Source organism: Acinonyx jubatus, chromosome C2 (genome assembly GCF_027475565.1).
Source record: "Acinonyx jubatus isolate Ajub_Pintada_27869175 chromosome C2, VMU_Ajub_asm_v1.0, whole genome shotgun sequence".
Taxonomy (NCBI): domain Eukaryota; kingdom Metazoa; phylum Chordata; class Mammalia; order Carnivora; family Felidae; genus Acinonyx; species Acinonyx jubatus.
In genome coordinates this window covers 134,784,308-134,804,734 of record NC_069384.1, presented here as the reverse complement: position 1 = coordinate 134,804,734, position 20,427 = coordinate 134,784,308, and the positions used below count along the sequence as shown (strand labels likewise).

The following is a 20,427-nucleotide window of genomic DNA, read 5'->3' as shown; positions in this document are numbered from 1 at the left end:
AACCCTTTTTTCTTCTTCTCTTTAATCTTCTCCAATGACTGTCAAACATATTCATAAATATCCCAACCGCAATTAGTTTTATCATCTTTTCAATTCAAACAAGCAAACAACTGGATCCACAACTTATATTACCTGTTATTGTTTCCTATATTAAACATCTACCCTAGTTTAAACCCTTTGGGTACTTAATCCTTCCAAGTAAAGAAGCTTATAAAATCACCTCTGTAAGAGGCAGTTGCCCTTCCAGTTTTCTTCCTTCGACTAAACAAACAATGCTTAAGATTTTCCACTTTGGGCTGTAGCGGTACATAGTGCTGTATTCTATTCTAGACTTCTTCAGCCTAGAATGTACCCATTTTGTATTCTTTCAGAGGAGGGTTGAAAGGCAACATCCCCTACCATATTAGGTACTTTCTTCCATGGACTACTCTACTGCATGTATCTCCAGTCCATTCTTTTTTTAAATTTTTTTTTTTTAACGTTTATTTATTTTTGAGACAGAGACAGAGCATGGATGGGGGCGGGGCAGAGAGAGAGGGAGACACAGAATGGGAAGCAGGCTCCAGGCTCCGAGCCATCAGCCCAGAGCCCGACGCGGGGCTCGAACTCACAGACCGCGAGATCGTGACCTGAGCCGAAGTTGGACGCTTGCGACTGAGCCACCCAGGCGCCCCTAGTCCATTCTTATCTCAAGTCACATATTAACTCATAATCCATTAGAATATGTGTTCCATTAGAATAACAATTCTCAACCAGGAATTACCAGAAAGCCGTAGGGTGGATGAAGGGAGTCATCAGAAAAGGCCCCCATGTTGTGAGTCCTAGGATTTTTCTGAAAAGAAAACTAGAGCTTTAATAGATGTACAAATGGGTCTATGATCCTCCACACCTCAAAAATTTTAAGAATCACCTCACTGGATTCTCTTACTTGATAAAACTTCAAAGTATGAGATTGGTCAGTATAATCTGGCATCATTCAGCATCTAACCCTGTTTTCCAAAGTTCTGGCACCTCTAGGAAATTATAATTTTATAAACAGAACTAGACACTTTGATTCACTTTTGTATTTTTAGGATGCAATTAAACATACATTTCTAGCACTTAAAAGATTTGTCAAATATATTTGGATTATAATTTAACCCACAGTACTTCACACAATTCATGATTTTATTTTTTTTATTTTTATTTTTTGTTTTTTAACATTTATTTATTTTTGAGACAGAGAGAGACAGAGCATGAATGGGGAGGGTCAGAGAGAGAGGGAGACACAGAATCAGAAAGGCTCCAGGCTCTGAGCGGTGAGCACAGAGCCCGACGCGGGGCTCGAACTCAGGGACCGCGAGATCGTGACCGGAGCCGAAGTCAGACGCTTAACCAACTGAGCCACCCAGGTGCCCCCACAATTCATGATTTTAAATAAAGACAAATTAAATCACATCTGAATTTCTAAACCTAAATATATTAGATAGTGGCACTTGGAATCGTTTCAAAATTCCTGGAAAGCATGTCATTCTCTTGAAATAAACTTAGCATAAAAGGTGGCAAAGAGGTCCTTACAAGGCGTGTCTGAATCTGACTTGGTCAACGGTATTTGGCAAAGTTGGCAAAAACCTAGGAGAATGCAACAACAAATTCTGTGAAAGGCCCATGAATCTGGAACATAAGCAGTAGAGGACAATTGATGAAGGTACTGTTGCAGCAACTGGAATCATCAACACTGATACCACATGAACAAAGCACATAATATACATCTGAAAAGGAGTCATTCCAATTTTTTGCAGAGCAAAAATCTCCACTATTAATAAACTGATAACACCAACAGAGATAAGCAGAATCCAAGAGGAATCCAGTGCAGGGAGGTCAGGAAACCACAGGACCCCACTAGCAGGTAACTGTTCCTGAATAGAAAAACCTACATCTGAATGTGTTGCCCCTGTGCTAAAATTCCAAAGAGCAACAGACATGAAGATCCACATTGGAAACCGAATCCAGACCAACACAGAGGCTTTGAGAGGGTGGCAGTTATCCCGAACATATAGCTCTTGAAACAAGCCCCCCCCCGTATTCTTTAGGTAAGTTGGCCTGGCAACTCTTTTGGACCACCTCAACTGACCTGCACTAACTGCACCTTCTTGGTTGAGATGCCTTGCAATGCTTTTTATTTCTGGCTGCAAATTTTCCACCTTGGCCAGGACGTAGTGCCAGTTACGGTGCGGTAGTAGGGGCGGGGGAGAGGGGGTCTAGACCACGCCCAGCAGGACCTCGGTGGTTACGACAACACGGGACCACTAGGGCAGACCTGTGGCAGTGTGCGTGCGGAGTAGCACCTGCTCTGCGTCTGTACCAGTGCTGATGTGGCCAGGTCCTCGCCCCAGCTGCCAGGGCCGTGGCCACTGCCGGAGCCAACTGCCAAGACTCACGCCACCAACCCACACCCGCAGAGCAGAGTGATTAATGGCACCGTGGAGGTTGGCGCAAGAGGCAGGCCCCTGGCCCCAAGTTGCAGTGCAGCCACCTACCGCCAAAGCCGGCAAAACATGTCTGGGTTGACCTTTCTTCTTGATGCTTCTGCACCTGTAAGCCACACTGCCCAGAGTAGAAAACTAAGGACTAGTGGAGGTGATGTGGCTCATAACACCTGGAGACCAAGTTGTTGGCTAAAGACAGATATTCTCATCTCTTCCACTCAAGCCAGAAAGGCGTGAAGTGAGGGTTAGACAAGGGAAGGAGGTAAATGTTCTGTAAAAAAAAAAAAAAAAAATTCTTTATGATGAGTTGAATATCTAAATTGAAAACAATTGCTTAGGTTTCATTTACTTATTCTTTTATTGTCCCAATGTTTACTAACTGCAAATTGCTAATTAGAGGCTGAATATTCAACTATAAGCAGGCATGTATAGTTCTACCCTTATGCAAGTTGAATAAACAGGCAATGAGTGACAAGTCAATGCCACAAGGGGTACCAAAGGAAAAGTGCATGCATAGCACTAAGGATGTACAAATCGGACTATTAAGGAGGCTTTGGGAACAGATAAGGCTTTCTGGAAGAATTCACCTCTACAATGACCTGCAGCATGAGTAAGACTAACTGGTCTCAGAGAGAAGAAAGACTGTTCTTGACCAACAAAACAGCATGGGCAAAAGCAGCAAGATGAATTACAAGGAAATGAAAGAAAATTCAGAAGAGGTGGAACATAGAACCATGAGGTTCTTCAATGACCAAATACCTTTAGGAGTTTGAACTCTATCTTAAATGCAGTGAGGAGCTATTTAAGAGTTTCATATTCAATCATATTTGCTTTGTCAAACCATCATTCTATGAATAACATAAGGGAGTGGAGTCCGCGATCAGAGTAGGTACTGGTACAGTTCACAGTTAAGGTTAGGTATTTGGCTGGATTGGGGTATGGAAAATAGTGGGGTTTGGACGTGAAAAATACCTAAAAGGTAGAATTGACAGGACTCAGTGATTGACGGGACGTGGAAAGGCTAAGGGAGAATAAAATATCAATAAGGAAAATTTCCCAGACTTCTGGATCAGTAGCTTTACGTGTGCTAGTGCCATTTCCCGAGGGTTAAAGAGCCAGAGGTAGCCAGACAAAGAACCTGGGGCTGAATATTTCAGATATCTGCAACTTCCCTAATCCTGTTCATCCAAAATTTGTTTCCTATTTTGGTTTTAATGTTCCCTACAAGATGCCTCTGTGCAGCCGGCCGACCGCTTCGGCGGGCAGACAATCAAGGAAATTCTTCTCACAAGAGGGAGCCCTCGAGTGCAATCCCAAAGACGGGAAACTGTAAGACTAAAGAAACAGGAAGCTTTTGAACGCCCTAAAATACCCACCCTTAGAGATATCACAGCCGATCCAACCCAAAAAGCCAATGACTCCGGGCAGAAACGTACCGACAGGTCAAGGCGCTCCCTAATGACTCCGCCCCCTCAGGAGGGGGCACGGTAGATACCCGGATGTGGATGCTCGGAGTGAGTCACGTGACGCAGCCCGGTGAGGCGGGACTCCTGGCAGCGCAGTCGCCTCACGTGACCTCCTGCCAGTCAGCCAATGGGTGAGCGCGGCGGCGAATTTCGAATGTGGTGGCGTTAGCCGGCGGGCGACTGGGGACGGGGCCTAAACCTGGAGGGGCCGGAGCACAGGCTACGCCGGCCAGACAGCTTCGCGAAACCTTGGAATGTAAGGAGGGCGACAGCTGCGGCAGAAGTGGTGGCCAAGGTACTGTTTTGGACGTACCTGTGGGAGGAAGATCTCCCGGCCCTCTTCCGGCAACACCCCCCGCCCCCGACTTTCCCCGAGCCCCTCCGTGAAAGAGAAAGCCGCGGGGTTTCCAGGTGTGGAACTGGGGTGTCGTGGTCCCTGTTCGTCTGCCCTCAGGGGTCTCTCTGTCGTTCTAAGTTCGGTGGCCAAAAGCTCGGGCTGTGGAGTCGGTCTGACCCCGACACTTTCTCTGTTCGTCCACTCGACTTGCGCTTCCTGAGGCTCCATTTTCCTCTTGTTAAGTAAATGGGGACACGAACCTCCTGCCTTGCAGAATTTTGTAGATTCCGTGATCTGTAAAAGCATTAGTAGTTAAAGCCCGGCTTGACGTGAGGGCACACAAACTGGCAGCTGTTCTTTGTGCAGCCCTATGCCCTTGACGTCCTGTGTTGCTTCTTCGGTTTGCCTGGAGAAGCTAGCACTGGTCAGTGTCGTACCTGGCTGCCTCAGCAGCAGGAATGATGGAAGCATTATGACGGAGATCAGATAGATATTCCAGGTTCTTCTGAATCCAGACCCCTTACCCGAATGCTCTAGACACTGACCCTTCCCGCCCTGTGACCTGTTTCCATTCGTTCTCTCCACCACACCCCCTGTACTTCGGCCTAGATAGGAAACTTCTTATACGGCAGTTTTCTTTTGTGATTTTAAGTTAATTAAAGGTAATAACGAAAATATTTTAGGTACGTTGTTAAACTAACTTGATCATTTGCTTAATCTGGGTGACTTTTCAAACATCTGTTCGAACTTTAAAAACTCCCATTGTGATACGCTGTTTTTATACAACCCACTTAACGTTAGTGCTTTAAAAAAAAAAGAGTTGTGTTAGCTCTACTGGAAACATCCCAGTATGTGTTGTATCTACATTGTCAAAGAGAAAATAACAAATGAGTTCTACATTGAACACCCCAGACAGTGCATAGAGGAAAATAAATACGGGCTGGAGAAAATACTCAAGAAAACGTAAGGTTCCAGCAAAATTATTTGACTAGCTTAGAGCAGATGAAGGTATCTTTTGTAGTGAAAATTGTAAGTATGGTTGTAGGAAACAGGAATTATTTCTTGCAATTTTGTGATCTGCAAAGTGCAATCTAGGGTAAAAGATGTTCATGAAAAGTAGTTCGATACGCTTAGTAGCAGAATATTTAAGCAAATCTGATTTGCAGCACTGAAGGATTTAAATATATTTATGTGTTAATATATTCAGTAGCATATTTCACTGTCACTGCTTGTTTTACTACTTTCAACTGTATGTAGAACAACTGTTATTTAATGTCTTGTTTGCTATTCTCATGATTTACTAAGAGCTAACAGACCTGAGTTTTAAAAATAACTTTGAGAAAACTGGCATGTTGCTCTGCCTCAGTTCCTGCTCTTTCTAGTTCTATAATTGTTATAATAACCTATTAAGATTGTATATAGTGCTACATAGTTTCAACCTCTGAGGATTACCTCGAGTGTCTTGGGAGTGTGTGCAAATCTTAAGCATTGGGTTAAAAGAGTGTGGAAGAATAACTGTGTCTTGATTAATTCTATCCAGTGACCTAATGTGATAAATTAATAATGTAGAGAAGAACTGGAAAACAAAGCCCACATACAAGATTACCTCTGAACTAATGCTGTGAGTCTAGTAAACACTAAATGCGGGTCATAAACATTGTCTGTAGGAAACATAAATAATAATAACATCAAAATATAACATTAAGTATTTCCCATAATGCCTGGTATATAGCAAGCCCCCAGTGGGTATTTGTTAAGGAATAAATAAGTGGCATATTACAGAGTCTTTGGGTTGAAATGCATATTTATTAATTTTCCCTGTAAAGTACCTGAGGATTATAACATTATGCCAAAATGTTAATGAGGTTTAAAAGCTGCAAAATCTAAGTTATTACCAGGTTAGCCAGCTTCTTTAAGCTGATTCTACAGTTACTAAGTCTATTTAATCCATTCTTTATGAACAACCTGTGTTTTCAATCTTGTTTTATATTTGATATTATCTCTTAGAAAAATTAAATACTTTTTACTGTTTTAAATTCCTAGGCAGAAGATGGCCAAGGAAAGGTGCCTTAAAAAGTCCTTTCAAGATAGTCTTGAAGACATAAAGAAACGAATGAAAGAGAAAAGGAGTAAAAATTTGGCAGAGATCGGCAAACGAAAGTCTTTCATAGCTGCTCCATGCCAAATAATCAGTAAGAGATTTTCATGTTGTCCTTTTGCGTCGCTTTTTAAGTTTATATTTAATACATAATAAAAAAAATTTATCCTCTTTCAGCCAACACTTCTACACTGTTAAAAAACTACCAAGACAACAACAGAATGTTAGCTTTAGCTTTGGAAAATGAAAAATCCAAAGTGAGAGAAGCCCAAGATATCATCTTACAACTGAGAAAAGAATGTTACTACCTCACATGTCAGCTACATTCATTGAAAGAAAAACTGGCTTCACAACAAACCGGAGAAACTACTCAGGTATTTTCATTACAAACGTTGAATTTCTTAGGAAAAAATGTGAAATCAGTGAATTGGCAGTTTAGATCAATTATGTTATATAAATTCATTACTGACCGATAGCTCTGTTATTAGTGAATTGATCAAAACATACATGATTGAGGCTTGTGCTTGTATAACTTGGTTCTGAAAGCAGGTAGCAAGACAAGGTACAGAAGAAATAGTTTAGCCTTTTGCACTGCTGGTCCTTTCAACCTTTCAGCTAAGTGAGTCAAATATAGGGCAACTCAGCTAAAGGTCTAAAAGTCATAGTTGAAGCGGACTAGTCCAAAAGTTTTAATCAGTGCTATAAATCTTAGCTTTTCTATGTAGTTGTGTTATACCTAGTGAGGTCTTATAAGAACTGCCTTAATTTGGGAGAGGGGGCATTTAAGTGTTTTTTGGAGAGTCCTTTTTACCCACTAGTTGGTTAAATAAGGAAAGGTATACGTTAATTCCCAAACAAGAACTATCCTAAACATTTTGCTGTTTATATTTTACTCTTATTCTGTTGTATTCAAGGTTACATGGAAGGGTCAGCCAAAATATAACAGATGTGGAGAAAGCTTGATATTTTTGGTGTCCCACTGCACATTGATCCCAAGAAGAGAGAAATGATGAGCCAGGTTCTCCTTTCCTCTTCCCAGGAAAACTACTTGGGGCAGAGAGAGAGAAAGCAGTGGTGCGTGTCAGGTGTTGACAGAAACAAGTTTACTTTTTTCCTGGGTGGCCATCTGTTTGCTGTGCCAGTGAAGACAGTTGTGTTGGCACTTAGGCCAGGAAACCAGAGAAGAAAGCCAGACCATAGCGATTAGGGGGAGGGTAAAGACTCGGGAAGGGAATTAAAGTCACCTCTCCACTGACAGCAAGAGTCAGTGATGAAAGTGATTCCATATTTTTTCTGTGTATGATATACAGAATGTACATACACATACATATATGCAATATATACATATACGGTATAGCAGAGAATTGGCTATAAAAGATTTGATATAATTTTCCTTTATGTGAGGGTTAGATTATTTAAAACTTTTTGGTTTTTTGGCATTTTTTTCCCCTTCAGAATATAATCTTTCCTAATTTTTTTCTTTTCCTTGTTCAGTCAACTAGTAAGAAAAAAAAAAAATCCCTCCAAAGACATTTGAATGTTCCTTTTCCCTTTCCAAAGTTTTTGGTGAAATCATATATAAAATAGTGAGAAATGAATACCCAATGAGACAATCACAAAAACAATGGGGGAAAAAATCTGTTATTGCAGGCCTTTGGACATTTATCAATGCTTTCTGAGTATTTATTAAAACATATTATTAGCTGGGGCGCCTGAGTGGCTCAGTCAGTCAAGCATCTGACTCTTGATTTCAGCTCAGGTCATGATCTCACAGTTTGTGGGATCGAGCCCCATGTCGGGCTCTGCGCTGACAGTGGGTAGCCAGCATGGGATTTTCTCTCTCTCTCTCTCTCTCCCTCCCTCCCTCCCTCCCCCCCTCCCTCCCTTCCTCCCTTCCTTCCTCTCCCTCTCTCCTTCTCTGTCTTACTCTGAAAATAAATAAATAAACTTAAAAAAAACAAAAACATTAGTTGCTGGGCAAAAGTGTTCTTAGCATTTAAAACATCAGAGTTTGTTTTCTGCCCTACATTTGCTACATGTGTCACTCCTCAACCATCATTCTATACTTGTGCTTACATGTTTATCAAGTCAATTAATCAGTAATGGAGAAACTTAAAATGCTTTAATAAGAAGAATGGGGTTTTTTTGCCTACCACTAGTTAACTTGGTTTATAAGGATTAATCATAAAGTAATTTCTAATAGCCTTTTGTTTCCTAAATTTTATAATAGATCTTTTTAGTAAGTTGTTACTAAATTATATTATTCTGTAGTTAAATATTCTCCTTTATTTACCTTCAGTAATACCACTACTTAAATTTAGAACATGAGCTATATTGAAAATAAATTTAAAACTTTTAACAGGATTAAATTTCTAGTTGTTTTGTTTCTCTTGAACAGTTTTAATCTATCATAACATCAGCATATTATATGCGCATCAAATTTCAAGAAACAACTGAACTGAATTAGAGTGACTTCGAAGGAATCAGTCCAGAACTCTTACCTTCCTAATACAAATCGACAAATCTGCCCGTATCTGCAGTGTGTTCTCTGTCTTCCCTCCTGTCACAGTGGGAGAAGTGTCTCTGCTCCTAGCAAAGGCCAAGCCTTTCCCTGTGCATCACATTCCCCTTTTCTCTTGCCCTCAAGCACTTTGGTCCTGAAAGTTTGCGCTCTTTCAACGGATTTGCCTCTTGACTGACTCATTCTAGCTGTCATACAGATGTGCTTTAGCATCTTTTGCCTTAAGAGGAAAAGAAAATAAATGAAACCTCTCCTGATTTCATATCCCTCTACCTCCTCATTTCTCTGCTTCCCTTCACAGCAGAACTTTCGCAGAGACAAACAGTGCACTTACTGTTTTCACTTCCTCAGCTTCTATTTCCATTTGAACTCCCTCTTGTCTGGCTTTTATCCCCATCATTCTATGGTCACTGTGCCAAGGTCCCCACAACTCCCATATTACCAAATTTAGTGGCCACCTCTCTTTCTTCTTGACCTTTATGTAGTAACATACTTTATAATCTCCTAGCTTTCCTACTACCATACTTTGTAGTTGTCCTGCCTTTCTGACTGTTACATGTCTGTCTCATTTGCTCACTTCTTCTTTAGTTTCAAATGTCAATTGTCCTAGATCCATCTTATCTTACCCCTTCCCATGCTTTAAATACTCTGTTGGGGACTTCCAAATTTATAGCTCAACACACACACACACACACACACACACACACACACACACACACACACGACTACTACTTGATTTATCCACTGAAATATTTAGAAAGGATCTTAAACATTTTTTTTAACGTTTATTTATTTTTGAGAGACAGAGCATGAACAGGAAAGGGGCAGAGAGAGTGGGAGACACAGAACCTGAAACAAGCTCCAGGCTCCGAGCTGTCAGCACAGAGCCCAACGCGGGGCTCAAACTCATGAACTGCAAGATCATGACCTTAGGTGAAGTCGGATGCTTAACCGACTGAGTCACCCAGGTGCCCCAAGGATCTCAAACATTTTGTACAAAGAACAACTCTATTTTCCCTCTCCCAGAGATACTGTGTACTTCGGCCTTTGTCTGTCTGTCTTATTCATCTCATAAAACAACCTACCATTTGCTCAAGTCCAAACCAAAGAGGCTTCCCTCTCCCTCACTGTCCCCACTTGCACGCCGATTCAATTTCAGCATCTTTGTTCTCTCAACACCTTCTGCTGGGCTTCACCTCTGTAGCTATGGGACTCGAGTCCTAGCTGATACACGTCTTGCTAGATTTACTACAATGACTTCCTAACTCCTTCTTCTCTTGGCCCCTTTCAATCCATGTTCCACATAGTGGTCAGACTGATCTTTTTAAAACTTAAGTCATTTCACTTCCCTGCTTAACGATTAAGTAACTTCGTATCACACTTGGACTAAAATCCAAACTCCTGACTCCCAAGGCGCCGTGTTACCTGGTCTCTGAGTACACATCCCCTCCTGTTCTCACTATGAGAGAATTCATAAATGTCCAGCCACAGTGGCCTTTCTTTTCTAAACACAGCAAAGCTTTTCCTACATCATGACTTTTGTATTTGTTGTTTCCACCACTTTTTCTTTCCCTCCTCTTTTCAGTGGCTGGCTCCTTTGCATTCTTTAGATTTCAGATGAAGGTCTAAGGGAACCTCCAACCTTAATCACTCTCTGTCACTTCAACTCTTGAGTATTTCCTTCATAGCACTTTATCACTATCTGAAATTATGTATCTCTTGCCTTTCATTAAAAATTTTTCTCTCCCTACACTAGAATGTAAGCTTTAAGAGAGTTGGACTTAAATATATTTTTTAGCTGCTAGAGACTTGGTTCCTAGAACAGGGCCTGGCACCATAGTAGACTGTTGGTACATTTTTATTGTTCGATAAATGAATGTTTTGTTATGAATATTTCAGTTGTACCAGTGTTTTCTTTGTTTTCATGTATTAACAGAACCAAGAAGTATGTCCCTTTGGAATGGCCACCAGTAGTGACAACTCCGGGGATTTATTTATGAAGGATTTACCGTTGGTATCAAATTCATTATTATGATTACTAATGTCAAAAAAGATTTAATTCTCTGACACATTTATGAAAGAAAATTTGCATCGTATTGATTCTTGTGTTTGGAGTCTGATGTTTCTCTACTAAAAATGCATTTTAAAAAATTTGATATGTTGATATTCTGTTACATGTAGCTAAGCCAAAACTTTCTTATATTTACCTTTTTGATGTTAGGATTAAGCTAGCTATTTAAATATAATTGAATTCCTTCAGTTATATTTTTGTGATATCATGTTTTTATTCTAAGAAGGATTGTTTATTCAAATGACGGTATTTTGCCAGTGCTACAAATTGGTTTAGAAATGAGATATAATAAAACATCACATTTAGCACAGCTATCACCCTGTCTTGCTAATCCAATTCATTCCTAAATACAGTCAGACCCCATATACCCTCTTCCCCTTCTCTTGGATCAAGTACACTTTGTTTATGAACTATTGAGATATAATTACATACAGTGAAGTGTGCAGATCTTAATTATACAGTTCAATGAGTTTGACTAATGTATACACCTGTGGAACCAAAATCTCAATTATGATATAGAGCACTGCTGTCCCTCTAGCTGGGCTTTCTCAGTTTCAGCATTATTGACATTTCAGGCCAGATCATTCTTTGTTGTGGAGGGCTATCCTAAGCATTTTGGGATATTTAGCAGCATCCTTGGCCTCTACCACTAAATGCCAATGCCACTTCCTTCCCCCAGTTAAGACAACCAAAAATGTCTCCAGACAGTGCCATGTATCTGCTGAGGGGATATGATTATCCCTAATTAAGAACTGCTATAAACCATCTCCTCATATCCCTTTCAAGTCTACGCCCTTCTCTTCACAAAAGTAATCACAAAGACAGTTTCTGCCCCCATATTTTTAATCACGAATAGTTTAAAAGCTGTTGAACTGTTAACACCTGACAAAATATTTATGTAATGGTCAAAAAGTAAAATGGGGTAATTGAATGTTTATAAGATTCCTGAAATTGTTATTAATTAGTTACCATAACTCTATTACCTAAACCTGTATTTATAATTTGATGTCTAGAGGGAAAATTCTCTATAGGAAATAAAGAATAAAATTATAATTAGAATGAAACAGCCAGTAATAGTATTAAAGCATAAAGAAAATTGTTTCATGAGCCAGAGGGGGGACAAGATTTTTAAAGAAAATAAATAGTATTAACTTCAGAGGGGTCAGTAGTTAGGCACCATAAAAACCTGTGCTACAAAAAAATTAAAAAAAAATAAAAAAAATCACAGGTCAGCTAATGATGAAATAGGCTGCTAAAGAGTTGAGTAATCAAATTGCATTTCTGTAATATAGAAGTCAGTTTTGATTGGCTGTTTCTCCAGGTAAATGGAATTACGAGTTATGGCATGTCATCAGGAGTAAGTGTCCAAATAGATAAGGTAGTTCCTCCAGTGGAGTTGAATGTCACTTATAACAAACGAGGCTCCATATAATCAGCAGAAAGGTTTTTTGTTTTCTTTGATACTTAGCAAATTTAGAATAGAATTATGAAATGATACTAAGAGAAAAACTTAAGAAAATCTTAAATTTCTTTTTGTTACATAATTCTTAAATAAATTTCTGTTTTTCTTTGGCTAGACAAGTTCCTCTTCAGGAAGCTCACCTTCCAGGACAAGGAGAATCATTCCAAATAGAAGGTAATTCAAGTGAAAATGTAAAAATACTAAGGGCAAGATGAGATCTTTGAGAACAAGTAACATAATTAAATTTCTCTAATTTTTTTTTTTAACTTTTTAAGTATGCTCATCTGGCATTCTTCTGCTCAAAGCAAATCTGTTTATTTTACACAGAATATAACAGTTTAAAAACATATCTATTTATTTTGTTATCAGCTATCAGCTATAACTGGCTGCAGTTTACTGAGCCCTACTATTTGCCAAGCTGTGTTAGCCATTTTACATTATCTCACTTAACCCTCACAACAACCTTAGAATATAGGTACAGTTGGTCCCATTTTATATATACTCAAAGAAGTAAAGTATCACACAAAAAGTAGCCCAAAAGGTAAGAGCTAGCATTTAACTGAAAGCCGACCTCCAAAGCTATGCCATTCTTTCCATTTCTAAATTGGCGTGTCCCTGTTCTCAATGCTTTGAAGAAGGGATGGCATTTGAATAAGCAGAACCTTTCCCTAAAAATGCTTACTATATTTCTTACCTGAAAGGCTTTGTAATTATTGCAGTTTTACTGGGATTTCAAAGAACATCTTAGCTCCCACTTTCTCAGTGTACTGGTCTTACTTTACTTTACTTTAGAATATGAGGTTCTCTCCCACTGAATCCTATACACATAGATACATATAGCCAACTACTTTTTCTTTAAACTAGGGACACAGAAAACCCCCAGTTAGAACATGTTTGGATGTTATGTAAGATTCTTTCACAAGTCAGATAGAACCCATCGATTGATCATTGCCAAATAAATTAGATGGTAGTACTAAGTTCCCCAGATTTTTATTTGCTTATAGCAAATGCGGAACTACAAACTGACCTTTCATTTATTTCATTTTTAATTTTGAGTTCTAAGATTACTGAATTTAAAATTTCCATAAAGTTAAACTATTTTTTTCTCATTTATCTTTTAAATTTTCAGAGCAAATACCTATTTCTCAAGACAGACTGGGATTTGGTTTGAATTCAGATGATGATAAATCTACTGATAATGTCTTACCTAGAACTGTATCTGTCCGTCGCAGTTTAAAGAAACATTTTAATAATCTATGTCAGTTCAATACCTTGGATGATTTTGAAATCAGTCATTTCTCAGAGCACTCCTTTGAATTGGAAAGAATTAGATGTGTAGACCCAGTAGTAAATATGCACTTACCTGAAAACGTGGAACAAAATGTTTGTCAATGGAATAATGATCAAATTAACTTATCACCAAAGCTGATTGACCCAGAAAGATCCACTAAAACAAAAGAAGACATCTTAGAGTATAAACCTGAACAAACTAAAAATAAGCGCAGAGGTGCACAAGGAAGAAAAGGAGAAGAGAAAAGAAAAGGTAACAGAAGGAAAAAATCAAAATCTGTATCAAAGTATAAAGCGAGCAAAAGTGAAAATAAAAAAACTGTCTCCAAAGAAAAGTTGGATGAATCTGTCACTTCCAGTGATGCCTACAATTTTAATTTGGAAGAGGGAATTCATCTCACTCCTTTCCGACAAAAAATTAACAATGATTCTAACAGAGGAGAAAACACCAATGAACCTGAAGTGAGCGTCTGTGAATCAAGTGGTTCAGGAGATGACTCTGATGACCTCTATTTGCCCACTTGCAAGTACAGTCAAGGTCTCTCCAGTGAACCAGCTGGGAGCCCAGTCAGCAGGCCGAGACCTAAAAGAGCGCTAAAACACAGGGCTGAAAAAGAGATAGAGGGCACTAAGCTTATAACAACTCCTATCAGTAAGTGATCTACTTGTTCGCCTGCATTTTTAATGTTTATAATAAATGATCATTCCTGATGCTTATAGGCTATACTTACCATCTGTTTCTCTGGGGGAGGTTAGAGACTTGCCATCTGTCTCTTTGGGGGTAGTTACAGTCTGTTTAAACAATGGCGGGTTGGGGGTGGAAATCACAATTGTATGGCTATGACCTACTTTAAGCTAATTTAAATCTTCTTTAAGAACAATACTACTTGTTATGGAGAAAGTATTTTTAACTTCAGTAAATGAAGACTTCCAAAGTAAGAAAAACTTTTTGGTGGAGTTAGGTTGAATTAAAATATCTTTTATACACTCACCTGACACAGGTCTTTGAAAATGAAATCAAATTTGAATCCAGTGACCTATCATTTTAATGGCTTTGCTTCATATTCAGTTTGACAGGAACCACGATTTTAAATTGATTCGTTCTAGTTAGTGAAAGGTGGCCAAACACTAAGCCAAACTTTTCCCTCAGTTATTGGGCTTAGTTTTTTGTAAGACATTTGTAAGACATCTAAAAACTGTGGCTTAGAAAATCTTGCTTTTATAAATCAAAAGTAGCATGGTTCAAAAGTTGATGATAACAGCCTGCATCTGCCCACAAAGATTCTCATCTGGGAAATTGTTATTGTGGTAAAACTAATATATGTGGTCAGGTTGTAGCATTCCCAAAACATCTGATCCTCAGGATAACTTTATAAAGTGCAGGTGTAAAACAAAATAATAAATAAATAAAGTGTAGGCATCAACATCCTTATATTGTTTATAAGAAAACTGAAAGCCTAAAAAATTTAAATGACTTCCCAAAGTTAGGCAGTGGTAGTATGCAACCATGTTTTGTTTTTTTAAATATGCTATAATAATGTTAATGTAAATCAAGATTGGCAAAATGTTGATAATTACTGAAGCTGGGTAACTGGGGGTTCATTATATTGTTGTCTCCATATTTGTGTATACTTGAAATTTTACATAATAAGTTTTTAAAAGAAAAAAATTACACTCTAAGATAGTATTACTCAGAATTTTATCCCCAGATCATCAGCATCACCATTACCTTGAAACTTCTTAAAAATTCAGAATCTCAGGCCATACCCTTGAATCAGAATCTGCATCTTTTTCACAAATCCCTGGGGGATTTGTAGATACATTAATTTTGAGAAGCAATATTCCAGAATATAGCAAGTGAGTAGATGTTGCTTAACCATATTTTCCAAACTAAAAGTTGGAATAATTAGTATAGTGCAATATGTGTAAGTGGAGACAAAAAAGACAGTATTTGAAACCTAGATAACTCTGGAGAGCATGGTTGCTAAAAATAGTCATTTTACAGTTATAATTTCATTTGTATTGGAAAAACAACTTGCTTTTTAGAGCTGTTTGAAGAATTGTCTTGCAGTGTTGTTTGTGTGCTGGGTACCTGACACCCAATATAGATCTAGCTCCAAAGTAGAATAACTTGAATGTTTATGAAAGGAAAAACATTGGTAACTTTTTAACATACTAGCTTTACCAGAGGGAATCCCCTTCCTGCTGGTTTACACAGAGACTATGATGTAGAATTCTCATTTATTTAATAAAGTGAGTTTACGTAGCTTTTTTAAGACTATAGGAAGCCACTTGATAAATTATGGTTATGAAAAAGATGGAGGCCTTGATGATTCTACAAAGCAAGATGGAACTAAAATGAAATTCTGTGATTTAAGGTAATTCATTATGCCCAAGCTATCCTAGAAGAATTTTAATTTTTTTAAGGAATTTAAGTCTTGGGAAAAAAAAAAGAATTTTAAGTCTTAGTATCCTGTTGTATTAGCTCTTCACATCTATAGTAATTGATATTTCAGTGTTATCTGGGATGGAAAAATGATGAATGGGTTAAAAAAATCTATATAATACAATACTGGATTTGTACATGTTTAGGATCTGTAATTGCATATGATTTTAGTTCCTGCTTCGTTTTTTTTTTAATTTGGAACCATATTCAGTAAAAGTTGTCTTCGTAGGTGCACTACCTAAAACTCACCGCTCACCTCATTTTAGCCTGAAGGATATCACCAATGCTCCCTTGTATCCTGTATTGAAAGTCAGAAAACTTTCTCTTTCTCCAAAAAAGAATAAAGAAAGCCCAGCAGTGTCTCTGCCAAAGCGTAGGTGCACAGTCAGTATGAACTATAAGGAACCCACACTCATTTCGTAAGTATTTGTGGGAACCCACTTTTAATGATTAATGTCGGGGGTGAGGGGAGTAAGGTTTAGAGCTTTGTTCAAGAGTGAGTCTTATTTGAAATATCAAATTTTGATTAAAAACTGAAGTGGGAATATTAACACTGGCATATGTCACAATAACTTTATATTGAAGGGTAAGATGGTGCTGGGATGCTTATAATTATTCCTAAGAGTTCTTCTTATCCTTCTAGGAAACTGAGAAGAGGAGACCCTTTTACAGATTTGTGTTTCTTGAACTCTCCTATTTTCAAACAGAAAAAGGATCCCAGACGCAGCTCTAAAAAAAAAGTATGAAGCAAATACAGTGAAGTGTTTTCTGGATGCTGTTTAAATTCATCCTACTACACCTCCTATCTCTCCAAGAGAGAATCTGTAAGATAGTCTACAAAAGGGTTGAACTATTGCCATGGAATATTCTTTGACTGAACCCTAGATCATGAAAATGTCTTCAAAACTATACTTCAAATGTGATGCTTTTTTCTCATACCACTAATAAATTTGGTTTATTTTTTCTTTTAAATAAAAATAACCGGACATAAGCCCAATTTCTTAAACTGCCTAAAACTTTTAATTTTACTCAAAATGTATCTTCTGCGAAAGTAAAATGTGAGATAATGAACTGATGGTTGCTTAGGTTCTGGGACTAGGCAAGTGACTAGCTCTAAATACCAAGCTATCTAGGTGTATACTGTTCGGTGACCCGTTAGCGAATTATTATGTTTGGACTTTCAGGATAGTTCCTTAGTCGTTACCATAGTAGGGTCAGTGCAGATACAGAACATTTCCATCACTATAGAAAGTGATTGCACTATTGGGCAATTTGAAGTTTGGTGTTTTTATACTTTTAATATTTCTCTATTCTTACTGTTTATCCCTAGACTGTTAAGAATCATTTTGTATGTTAACATTTTACATGAATGTTATATTGTACATACCTTTTTGCAACTGACTTTTACTTAACTCACCAATGTTTTTGAGATTTATCCATGTTGGCAGATGTAGATTATTTTCATCGTACAGTTATATAAATAAACTAGACTTACTATTTTGAGAGATAATTTGCTTCCACTATTTCCATTATTACAAATTAGTGCTGCGGTGAATATTCTGCATTCTTGCACACATGTGAGTAAGTTTCCATGGAGTGGCTACCTAGAAGGGGAGCTGCTCTCTAAAGTGGCTGTACCAATTCTCCTGACACAAGGAGTGTTATCACTCTCCTATGAGCAATTTATAAGTTCTAGTTTCCCCACACAGTATCACTTGGCATTATTGGACATAAAATTACCTAAGCCAATGAATGTGAAATGGCTTTTGTTTTACTTATGAGATATTATCTCATTGAGTTAATTACTTGTGAGAATTCAAATATTGGTCACTCATTCCTTCTATAAATTATTGTATATTTTGCCCACTTTTCAACTAGAGTGTCTTTTTCTTAATAGAATAGGGCTCTTTATATATTCTAGATAGTATTCCTTGTCTTTATTTACATGGGCTATAGCTTTCTTTTTCTACTTTATTTTTACCTTATGTTTTTTGATGTTCAAGAATTTTAAATATTAATATCCTCTGTCACCTTTTTGCTTAAAATTTTTCTCTACAATTTGTTTTGCTTTTTCACTTAGGTCTTTAACTGTGTAGCATTTTGTGGAATGGGGATCTGATTTTATTTTCCATGAGAATAGCCCATTGCCTTAGCACTATTCATTGACTGATCTATCTTTTCCCCACTGATGAATACCACTCTCTTTGTCACACACCGAAATTTCTTTCTATTGGTTTATTTGTCTAGCTATGGTACTGTATAATCACTTTTTTTTTTTTTTGGTTTGGCGATAAAATATAGTATCATTTTGATCATTTTTAAGTGTATAGTTCAGTAGTGTTATGTACATTCACAGTGCTGTGCAATCATCAGTTACCCGTCTCCAGAACTTTTTCATCATCCCAAACTGAAACTCTGTACTCATTAAATAACTGCCCTTTTACTCCACCCCACCCCATCTCTTAGTAACCACTATTCTACTTTATGGCTCTATGAAATTGACTATTCCAGGTACCTCATGTAAATGAGTATATACAGTATTTCCCCTTTTGTATCTGGCTTATTTAACATAATGTTTTATCCATGCCATAGCATGTTTCATACATGTCCACACATACCAGAATTTCATTCCTTTTTAAGCCTCAGTAGTATTCCATTGGATCTATGTACCACATTTTGTTTATCAATGGGCATTAGGGTTGTTTCCACTTTTTGTCTATTAGAAATAATGTTGAGGGGCGCCTGGGTGGCTCAGTCAGCTGAGCGTCCGACTTCAGCTCAGGTCATGATCTCACAGCTCATGAGTTTGAGCCCCACGTTGGGCTCTGTGCTGACAGCTCAGAGCTTGGAGCCTGCTTCTGATTCTGTGTCTCCCTCTCTCTCTCTGCCCCTCCCCCACTCATGCCACATCTCTGTCTCTCAAAAATAAATAGACATTAAAAAAAAGAAAGAATGTTGCAGTGAACATGGATGTACAAAGATCTGCTTGAGATCCTGCTTTTAATTCTTTTGGATATGTATCCAGAAGCAGAATTGTTGATAATATGGTAATTCTATATTTTGAAGAACCAACATGCTGTATTCCAGAGTGGTTGAACCATTTTACATTCCCACCAGCAATGCACAAGGATCCCAATTTTTCCATATCCTTGCTAATACTTGTGGGTTTTTTTTCAGAATACCTATCGTAATGGGTGTGAAGTGACATCTCATTGTGGTATTGACTTGCATTACCCCAGTGATTAATGATGTTAAACATCTTTTCATGTGCTTATTGTCCATTTATATACCTTCTTCAGAAAAATGTCTCTTCGAGTCCTATTCCCATTTTTGAATTGGGATGTTTTTGTTGTTGAATCTTAAAGGAGTTCCTAAAACATTCTAGATATTAATCCCTTATCCAATCTGTGATTTGCAAATGTTTTCCCCCATTATGTGGGTTGCCATTTTACTGTTGGGAGTGTCCTCTGGTGGACAAGTTTTTAATTTTGATTAAGTCTAATTTATCAATTTTTCCTTTTGTTTTCTTTGCTTTTGATTGTTATACTTAAGAAATCATTGCCTAATCCAATGTCATGAAGTTTTTCCCATATCTTTTCTTGTAAGTCACAAGTTTTTTTAAAAGACATGGATGGAATTGATTTCTTAATATTTTAGGAATTTTTTTATACCTATGATCATAAATTTGCCTATATCCTTTCCCATATACATTTTTGGTAGCAAGGCCACTCTTAAAATTAGTGGAACCTTCCTTTTTTGCTCTCTGGAACAAATGGTACCTATTCACATTTGGTAAAACTTTGTAATTGAAACTATTTTATCCTGTGCTTTTGTAGGCAAATTTTTGTCTTGATTTTTTTAATGATTATAAGAGTTCTCTAATTCTTGATTCTATTCAGTTAAATTACATTTTTCTTACAAATTGCATATTTCTATGTTTTATTTAATGGTATATTATTTAAAAAACTTTTTTCAGGGGCGCCTGGGTGGCTCGTTTGGATAAGCGTCTGACTTCGGCTCAGGTCATGATCTCGCAGTTCGTGGGTTCAAGCCCCGCGTCAGGCTCTGTGCTGACAGCTCAGGGCCTGGAGCCTGCTTTGGATTCTGTGTCTCCCTCTCTCTGCCCCTCCCCCGCTCATGCTCTGTCTCTGTCTCTCTCTCTCTCTCAAAAATAAAGGATTTAAAAAAAATTTTTTTTTCAAATCTCTATACTATGTAGTTACATCACTTTTTTGTTACCTATTTGTATCTACTTTCTTTTGTACTTA

The 20,427-nt window shown here is 37.8% G+C and overlaps 1 protein-coding gene and 1 pseudogene across 2 annotated transcripts; one reads left to right on the top strand and one right to left on the bottom strand.

Annotated features, from left to right (window-relative positions):
* Nucleotides 1-1,307: 1,307 nt before the first annotated feature.
* Nucleotides 1,308-4,499, bottom strand: LOC106981989 (cytochrome c oxidase assembly protein COX18, mitochondrial-like; annotated as a pseudogene).
* SGO1 (shugoshin 1) lies at nt 3,983-19,076 on the top strand. Of its 2 annotated transcripts, none has more exons than XM_015079816.3 (8): nt 3,983-4,229; nt 6,315-6,463; nt 6,547-6,743; nt 10,827-10,900; nt 12,539-12,597; nt 13,553-14,365; nt 16,389-16,578; nt 16,803-19,076. In XM_015079816.3, the coding sequence occupies exons 2-8, from the start codon at nt 6,322-6,324 to the stop codon at nt 16,903-16,905; spliced, it is 1,578 nt and encodes a 525-aa protein (XP_014935302.1). In that variant the 5' UTR covers nt 3,983-4,229; nt 6,315-6,321; the 3' UTR covers nt 16,906-19,076. The 2 variants fall into 2 exon arrangements, with proteins under 2 accessions (XP_014935302.1, XP_014935376.1); XM_015079890.3 differs by having other exon boundaries at nt 4,039-4,345.
* The last annotated feature ends 1,351 nt before the right edge of the window (nt 19,077-20,427 follow it).